This window comes from Arachis ipaensis, chromosome B05 (assembly GCF_000816755.2).
Source record: "Arachis ipaensis cultivar K30076 chromosome B05, Araip1.1, whole genome shotgun sequence".
NCBI lineage: Eukaryota > Viridiplantae > Streptophyta > Magnoliopsida > Fabales > Fabaceae > Arachis > Arachis ipaensis.
Window position 1 is genome coordinate 54,143,434 of NC_029789.2, and position 9,295 is coordinate 54,152,728.

The 9,295-nt window shown below is 33.2% G+C and overlaps 2 protein-coding genes across 2 annotated transcripts; both read left to right on the plus strand.

Moving 5' to 3' along the window:
- On the plus strand, positions 6,284–7,730 carry LOC107640603. Its single transcript, XM_016344114.2, has 3 exons — positions 6,284–6,703; positions 6,793–6,891; positions 7,278–7,730. The coding sequence occupies exons 1-3, from the start codon at positions 6,284–6,286 to the stop codon at positions 7,581–7,583; spliced, it is 825 nt and encodes a 274-aa protein (XP_016199600.1). The 3' UTR covers positions 7,584–7,730.
- Positions 7,826–8,415, plus strand: LOC110262860. The gene is made up of 2 exons (XM_021103500.1): positions 7,826–8,241; positions 8,336–8,415. Exons 1-2 carry the CDS (start codon positions 7,924–7,926, stop codon positions 8,390–8,392), a joined length of 375 nt encoding a protein of 124 aa, XP_020959159.1. The 5' UTR covers positions 7,826–7,923; the 3' UTR covers positions 8,393–8,415.

The window sequence follows — 9,295 nt, forward strand, 5'->3', positions numbered from 1 at the left end:
ATTTAGCTATAAGTTAATATTTCATAGTTATTATTTTTAATTTTCTTATGTATTTTTGAATTTTTATAACTATTCTTTCAACTAAAAAAGAAAATTTACAAAAATTGAAATTATAAATAAATAAGTAATAAAATAATTATTCATTAAACACTTTTTTTAACGAATGTAATTATTTAAAATTATAATTAATTAACTAAGGAAACTACATTTTAATTAAAATCAAAACTAAAAAACAAAGTTAACTACAAAAGATAACAATGTATCATAATATCCTTTATATTTTGGTTGATATACATATTCTCTATGATTTAAAAAGATTTTATCATATTATTCTATCATTAAATAAAGTGCAACTATAAAATATTTTTAATTAACAATTAAATTGTTTTTTAATTTATTGATTTTATCATGTAAATTATTTTTATATTAAAACACTAAAATTTTAATAACTTTTATGTAAAACTTTTAATTTGGTTGATTAGTATAAGAATAATAAAAATTATGAATTTTTATTTAGAAGAAAAATGTTTAATTAGTGTAAAAGATTTTATGTTTTTTAATTTTTATTTATAATAAAAGTTTTTTATTTTTATTTTTTAAAATTATTTTTATAACAAAATTATTTTTTAAAACAAAAATATGAAGGTAAAAAATAAAGAAAGTTAACAATTATATGTTAATTCGGAGAATACGTACTCGATACTAAATAAAATTAAAAAACTCAAAAAATTCATATTTTAATTTTAATTAGAGCTCTATTTTTCCTTAATTACTAGTCCAAAGGTTACCTGAAACGATAATTTGGACCTGAACGTGAAGTACAGACTCCTTATGAGGCAGCATCTGACTTGTGCTGGTGCCGAGATGCCGTCGTCTGAGTTACTCATGAGGAGGTGGGGGTACCTGCAAGAGACATCGATACTTAAGTTAGTAAGGGTTTTAAGCAGGGATTTAGTAGATTGGATTCTGAATATACTTGAGTGGGTTAGTATATCTATAATGGAGAGATAACCACCTTTTTAGAGTAGTTCCACCTTTGTCAGTGGATAATCATTTCCTTTATCTTAAGAATTTGTTGAGATCTACCTTCTAGATAAAGTAGAAATAGTTGGAGATATTTCAGAAGGTGGTTACTTATTCAAATAAGTAGGGTTGAGCCACCCTTGTCACGCCCGATGACGATTAGGATTCTTGCTAGTAAAGAAATTCACAAATAAATTCCCGTTGTAAGTATAGTTTCTAAACCAACAAAGAATCCTTTCGTACAAAAATTTTGGTTGTCACTAAAGCAAACCCAATAAAATTTATAACCGAAGTATTTAAACCTCGGGTCGTCTCTCAAGGAATTGCAGGGAAGTATGATTTATTATTGGTTATGGAAAAGTATCGTTTGAGTTTTTGAAATAAGGAACAAGTAATTTAAATGGCAAGAAAAATAAATTAATAATTAGAAAAACTCTTAGCAAGGTATGAGAATTGAAAATCTCATCCTAGTTATCCTTATCAAGTGTGATGAGAATTGTTTATTGCTCCCACTTAGTTAACCCTTACTAAATAAAGGAAATACAAGTGGACTAATCAACTTGATTCATCAAGTCCTAGTCAACTCCTATGGAAAGACTAGCTTTAGAGGGATCCAAATCAATCAGCAAATTCCAATTTTCAATCAACAGCTGAGTTTGATAACTCAAGTGTCACCAATTACTCAACCAAAGCCAAAAGGAGAAAAATCCAAATTATTTATATCATAAATAGAAGAAAACAATCATAAATCTGAAATACCTTAAATTGCATTAAATAAAGAAATCAAATCTAACATGGAGAATTTATAAACGAAATTGGGAGAACAAACAAACTGAAGTAATAGAATAAATAAAAGTAGAAGAGAAAACTAAATTAAAGGAACATTGAACCTGGAATTGAGAAGAAGCAATCCTAAAATTAAGAGAAATCCTAAATCCTAAATCCTAAGAGAGAGGAGAGAGCCTCTCTCTCTCTATAAACTACATCTAAAACCTAAAATTGTGAATTATGAAAGTTGTGTCAATGAATGGATGGATTCTCCTACTTTATAGCCTCTAATCTGTGTTTTCTGGACCAAAAATTGGGTAAAAAACAGTCCAAAAATCGCCCCCAGTGTTTTCTAATACGTCCAGCACGCGGCAAAGTCACGCGTACGCATCGTCCACGTGTACGCGTGGATTGACTTTTCTCCAGGCTACGCATGCGCGTGATCCACGCCTGCGCGTCGCCTATCTTCAAAGAAGCTGTGACAAATTATATATCGTTGCGAAGCCTCGGATGTTAGCATTTCAACGCAACTGAAACCACTTCATTTGGACCTCTGTAGCTCAAGTTATGGTCGATTTAGTACGAAGAGGTCAAACTGGACAGCTTTAGCAATTCCTTCAGTTTCTTGTATTCCTTCCACTTTTGCATGCTTCCTTTCCATCCTCTATGCTATTCCTGCCCTATGAACCCTGAAATCACTTAGCAGACATATCAAGACATCGAATGGTAATAAGAGAGGATTAAAATTAGCAATTTAAAGGCCCAAGAAATATGTTTTCAATCATAGCACAAGATTAGGAAGGAAAATGTAGAACCATGCAATTATTATGAATAAGTGTACAAAGACTTGATAAAAATCACTCAATTGAGCACAAGATAAACCATAAAATAGTGGTTTATCAACCTCCCCACACTTAAACATTAGCATGTCCTCATGCTAAACTCAAGAGAAGCTATAAGAGTGAAGGCAAAATGGTGGAACTTATGTAATGCAATGCAACTTATGAATGTGAATGCAACTATATGCTAAGATGTTTCTATCTACTTTGTTAAAAATAAACAAATTCTCCAAGATAAATATAAATCAGATTCCACTAATTCAAATCATACAATAAAGACAAGTAAACTTGTAAGAAAATAGCTCATGAAAGCAGGGAACACAGAATCAAGCATTGAACCCTCACTGGTAGTGTATATCACTCTAACTCTCTCAAGTGTCTAGGGTTAATTCACTCACATCTTCCCTAGTCATGCTTTCTAGACTTTGTTCTTCATCTAACCAATCAACAAAAATTTAGTATACCAATACAAACATCATTAGGTCTTTTCAGGGTTGTAATGGGGCTAAGGTAAGGGTGAGGATATATGTATGGCCAAGTGAGCTATAATATGAATCTTTAATTAACCTAAGCTTTCACCTAACATACACACACACTCTATGTAACTCTAAATTCATGCCCAACTACCCATAATTCCCACTTTTGTATCACATACTCATGTACCAAATTATCTTTTATTTTATCGCATATGCATTGATCTTTTATTAAATTTAACATTGGGGTAATTTTGTCCCCTTATTATATATATATATAATCTTTTTTTCTCTCTTTTTTTTTATTTTTTATTTTTTTATTTATTTTTTTTATAAAAATTATAAAAGTAAACATAACATATCAATGCACATAGATTTTTAATTTTCTGGTCTCACATGAGTAGGTACCCAAATTCCCAATATTTTGTCAATAAAATACTGTACACTTTCATCAACCCAAGTTCCCACAGTTTCCCACACTTAATTGACACACAATCTCTAACTTAAGCTAACCAAAGATTCACTTGGGGTAATTAATTATTTTTCTGCTTAAGGCTAGTGATGTGGTAAAATATAGAACAAATGGGGATTAAAAGGCTCAAGGTGGCTAACAAAGGTGATTGAAAGGGTAGGCTATTTGGGATAAGTGAGCAAAAATCAAATAATGGCCTCAATCATATGCAAGCATATAAATACACTAAACATTGGACATATAGATTAGAACAAAATATAGATCATAATCATAGAGAAGGGAACACACAAGAATGAAATATTATGGCTAAATAATGTAACCATGTAATTAGGCTCAAATCTCACAGGTTGTGTGTTCTTAGCTATAATTCATGTTCCAAATTACAATATTCAAGCAAATTTAACACAAAATTTTCAATTTAAATTAGTGAAATACTATAAAAAAATTTTGAAAAAGAAAATATTACTTCAATCAAGTAGTAACTAAATGCATAAAATCAAACAAACATGTAATTAAACATGCAAGTGCAACAATGAACTAACAAATAAAGTAAAATATTGGTGTTGAGAGGAAAATAACTAACCCATGGAGATCGGTATCGACCTCCCCACACTTAAAGATTGCACCGTCCTCGGTGCATGCTCAGATGTGCAAGTGGACGGGTGGCTCCAACTGACGCTTTTCTCTCCAAAGAATGTGCAGATGGACTTGTCTGTTGCCCCATGTAAACGTCTTCCGGTTCTCTTCCCGGTGGCCATCCTGAAAGAAGAGAAAAAGTAAGAAAAGTAACCCAAAAATAAAGATAGAAAATAAATAAAATATGGTTGGGTTAATGCCAAATAATGAGGGTCTCAATTACATGGTAGCTACAACATGTATGTGAAAAGATAATAGAAGCAAATGGCATATCAATAGTGTAAAAATTGCAACAACAGGGGAGAGAGTGTGGGTAATGCAAGATAGTATAAGTGCATATCAATGTAAAAGGAATACCAGTATTATAAAAATTAGCATTGACTTATGAATAATAATACCCAATCAAAATAAAACAAGTCATGAAGCACCAGAATAATGCAAGAAAAGATGCAACAGTTGAATAAGAAAATTTAACACCAATGGAAAAATAATAAATTTAGAAAAGAAAATAAAAATATGCACAAAATTAAAATGTAATGAATAAAAGTATGCAGATAAATTAAGTAAAATAGAATGAAGGTGAAGAAGGATGAGAAGTTAAAGAGATAAAGAAGTAGAAAGTAAGAAAGGAGGAGGAAAGAAGGAGAAAAGAGAGAAGAAAGGAGAAGGGAATGAAAAACGGGACGTGGCGCGTGCGCGGTCATCACGCGTACGCGTGAAAACAGGCTGCGTTTGTTTGATGTTTGTGTCTTGCCAAGACATAGACACAGTGAGACGTGTCTATTGTTTGGATTCTGAGACACAGAAATAAGAAGGACACGGTTACACACAAGCACACACAAGTTACATGTATTTCATGTCTCAGTAAAATGCTGAGACACGGATTTTGGGCGATGGACACGGATCAGTATCAATATTTTCAAACGATTTTGTCCTCGTTAATTTTTTGAAATTTCAAAAGGGTCCCCTGTTTGTATCAAACCCTAAGTAGTGAAAATTTCTTATGTAGTTGTTCTGCATCATCGAAGGTGTACCGCCACTGCACATTGTCTATGTTTCCCGCCGACTCTCCTTTCTAATTACTGCATGCTGTGCTCCGGTCGCGGTGAGCTTGTGTTGCTACTCTGCCATCTTTGCCTCTCCATCTCGTAGCCGCGTGAACCTCAAACCCTAGCTGTGCTTCTGCTGCGCGTTGAGTCTTTCATCCTCTGCCGCTACAACATCTGTCCTCTCAGTGTGCTTTGCCTCATTGTCTCTGGTATTTTTTCTTTTGTGAAGTTTCTTCTTTTAATTTTGATTATTGATCAGATGGGTTATTGTTGATTAATTGCTAATCCATAATTTGGGTATGTGGACAATCGAATTGTATGTAAACCTGGGTATTTGGGTATTGTTCATTATTTATTTTGTTTTCATCTGAAATCTTCAATAGGCAATGGATAATCTCGGTGGTGGTTGTTTTAAATGCATTTTGAAGCTTGATAAGTTATTTTTCCTAATTGAAGAGGAAAAAGAATGGAAAAAGCCATGTGTCTAATTGAAAGAAACTTATTATAAGTTATACTTGATAAATTGTTCTCACCATCAAACATTTTCTGGCCAACTATGCAGCAAAATCTTCAAAAAGAAAAGAGTTGTAGAAGGAGTTGTTGCTGCTGTGATAAATAAAATTTTGTTACTGATCTGCTGAGCTTATTAGTGCTGATTGTTGATAAAACTAGTGATAAAAATGTTGCTCTAATTGCTGATTAATATGTTAATTAAATTGCTTATGAAATTATTAATAGGTGAGCTTTTTAATTATTATCTATTGAAGAATGCTAGAGGATAATTTATTTGTATTGTGTTTATAAAATTGCTTATCAAACTGCTTACCAAGTTGTTTGCTATCATGATTTGTATTATGTGTTTGTAGAAATTATTAGGATTCTTCTTTTATGTATTTACTTCTTATTGTTTCTTAGGAAGTGATGATGGATCGTTCTGAACAAATTAAGCTATGTGTTGGATATTATTGGATTATGAGAATACAATTTGACACGTTAATGCTGCTTTTTTTAGTCACTCTATATATGTATATTAGGAATAGAAGGTGGGGTCATTCTACGATTGGTCGAAGAGTGAACATATTGCCCCTAAGGCGAGATGCATTAGATAATATCATTGGGGAGGGTAGAGATAGAAATTGCATATGGGAGTTAAGAATGAATTTGAATGCATTTGCAACTTTATGTGAATTGCTACAAGTTCAAGGTGGATTAGACGAAGATGGTCATGTTGGCATTGGCGAGCAAGTAGCTACTTTCTTAATCATATTAGCTCACCATACCAAAAATCGCAGCATACAGGTTAGGTTCTATAGGTATGGTGAAACTATTAGTAGGTATTTTCACAAGGTATTGCGTTCGGTTTTGCGTGTCCAAAGTATCTTATTTGCAAAGGCAGACCCTGTATCGGAAGATTGTGTAGATCCTAGATGGAAATGGTTCAAGGTAGGTCGTGTATGTAGCTCTAATTTTTATTGGTCATGTTTACTCTGCGTGTAATAACTGTTTTTTTTTATTATTATTACATTTGATAGGGTTGTCTAGGAGCATTAGATGGAACTTACATAGATGTCACAGTCCCGAAGAGTGATAAATCTAGATATCGGACGAGAAAATCTAGAATATCCACCAATGTCTTAGGAGTTTACAATCGGAATATGAATTTCGTCTATGTCCTTAGCGGTTGGAAAGGATCGGCATCTGATTCAAGGGTACTTAGGGATGCTATTACTCTACATAATGGCTTGAAAATACCTATTGGTATGTCTAAATTAATCTTTTGAAAAGAATAATAACTATTGAATATGAGAATTACAATATATTTCTTATATTTTTCCATTCTTCCGTTTTAGGATTTTATTACTTAGTGGATGCCGGCTATACCAATGGGAGAGGATTTTTATCTCCTTATTGAAATGTTCGCTATCATGTGAATGAGTGGGTTCAAGGTCATCGGGCACCACAAAATCGTCTAGAGTTATTTAATAAAAAGTACTCTTCAGCTAGAAATGTGATTGAGCGGTGCTTTGGGTTGCTTAAGAAAAAATGGGGAATTCTACGAAGTCCCTCGTTCTATCCTATTAGAGTTCAAAGTCGCATTATTATTGCTTGTTGTTTGTTACAAAACTTTATTCGTATGAACATGGATGTTGATCCCAAAGAAGATGCAACTCTTACGCCAGAACACATACCTGTAGGAGATGATACTATTGTTGATGAAGGTGAAACAATTGATGTTGTGAAAAGTAGCCAAGAGTGGACTCAATGGCGTGAGGACCTAGCAACCGAGATGTGGAAAATATGGAGGGGAGAACGTGGCGAGTAGAATTTTTATCTTTGCCAGTTTTGTTATGTTTGCAATTGGCCTAGCCTATAAATTATTGTATTTGAATTCATTTTAGTTTTTTTCTTTGTGCAATATGTATTTGCCAACTCAGATTCATAATTTGTATTCCAATTAAACATATAATTAGACAAGGTCTTGTTTTAATTGTTTTAATTGTTTTAATAGTGATTATTCTAATTAAATATATTTTAGTTTTATTTTCTATTAGGTTTTAGTTTGCTGTAAGTAATTCTAAAGATAATTCTAATACCATTGAACTCTAATTTTGATAGTAATTATGCTACCATGGTTTACTTTATTTGTTCTTATCTAGCAGCAAATGGCCTCCATACCCCGCCAATGGACTGAACAAGAAACTGAACAGTTTGTGGTGTTTATGGAGAAATTGGTTGTTGAAGGCAAAAGGGCAGATGCCGGTCAATTTAAGCCAGGGGCATTTCAAAAACTGGCGGACAAGATGAATGAAAAGTTTCCTGGATGTGGTCTCACTGTGAAGTACATCAGAAACAAACACAAGCGACTAAAAGAAAAATATATGTTTGTGGCTGAGATGTTGGGTTGTAGTGGTTTTGGGTGGAATTCCGAAAAGATGCGTGTTGAAGTGGATAGTAAACAAGTATTGGAAGCTTGGGGAAAGGTGTGATCGTAATTTTTTTCGCATTTATTCATTCTTCTTACAAGTACTCGCTCGTATGAACATGTAATTGTTGGCTTTGTTTTATGTTGTACAGGGTCGCAATGTTACACTACACTCCAGGCAAGCCATTTCCGTTGTTCGAACCTCTTAGGAGCATTTTTGGCAAGGATAGAGCTACTGGTCTTGATGCATACAGTGGAAAAGATGCTGAAGAAGATGTCATACTGGGCTCTACATTTGCTGTGGCCACATCTAGTGGCTTGGGTTTAGGCGGTGACAATGTTGACATGGAAGATTTAGCAGCTGCCGAGAGCGAACTACCCAATACCTTTTCAACCTCATTTGCTTCATCAAATGATAAAAATCAAGGACGTCACACTGCAACTAAAAAAAACCAATGATGCTGCGATCCTATCAAACTTAGCAGAAACTTTTAAATCTGCGGTTGAGGATCAAGGAAAGCATGTGCAGGTACTAGCGAATGCAATGTCTGGTGTTGATGAGCAAGTGAATCTTGGCCGTACACTGAAGAGTCTTGGTTTCACTACAATAGAGATCGTGCAAATTGCAAAAAAAATTGTGCAGAATCCAGAATTGAAGGCAACCTTTTGGAGTTTAGACGAGGAAAAGGAAGCATTCGCACGAGATATAATGGACAACTTTTAACTATTGTTGGTGTACTTGGTTATCTTAATTGTTAATTTATTCGGGTGTGTTGCTAAACTTATTAAGATATTTTGCAAAACTTACTAGAGTCTTTTGGTAAACTTAATAGAAATCGCAGGGTTATGTTCTTTTTTTTCTTATGCTGGACAAGTGAAGTATACTAGCTACATTGCAACTCTTTTGTGCATTCTGTTGAATTTTATTGAGTTCTGCATTATCTATGTTAATATTCTGCACTTAAATTATTTATTAGGATTCATTTACTTGTATTGTATAATTTTGCCCCAAAAATTATGCACTTCTACAGCACTTTCATCAAATTTTGCTTAGTATGTGATGATTTTTTGCTATTTTACACTTTTTTGGCACAAAATATACTCTTATAAGT

Excerpts from the sequence above, each read along its gene's own strand:
- LOC107640603 (XM_016344114.2), top strand. The coding sequence starts at position 6,284 with ATGTATATTAGGAATAGAAGGTGGGGTCATTCTACGATTGGTCGAAGA. Across the intron at positions 6,704-6,792 it reads CTAGATGGAAATGGTTCAAG|GGTTGTCTAGGAGCATTAGA; the intron begins GTAGGTCGTGTA and ends TACATTTGATAG. Across the intron at positions 6,892-7,277 it reads AATCTAGAATATCCACCAAT|CGGTGCTTTGGGTTGCTTAA; the intron begins GTCTTAGGAGTT and ends AATGTGATTGAG.
- LOC110262860 (XM_021103500.1), top strand. The coding sequence starts at position 7,924 with ATGGCCTCCATACCCCGCCAATGGACTGAACAAGAAACTGAACAGTTT. Across the intron at positions 8,242-8,335 it reads TATTGGAAGCTTGGGGAAAG|GGTCGCAATGTTACACTACA; the intron begins GTGTGATCGTAA and ends TATGTTGTACAG.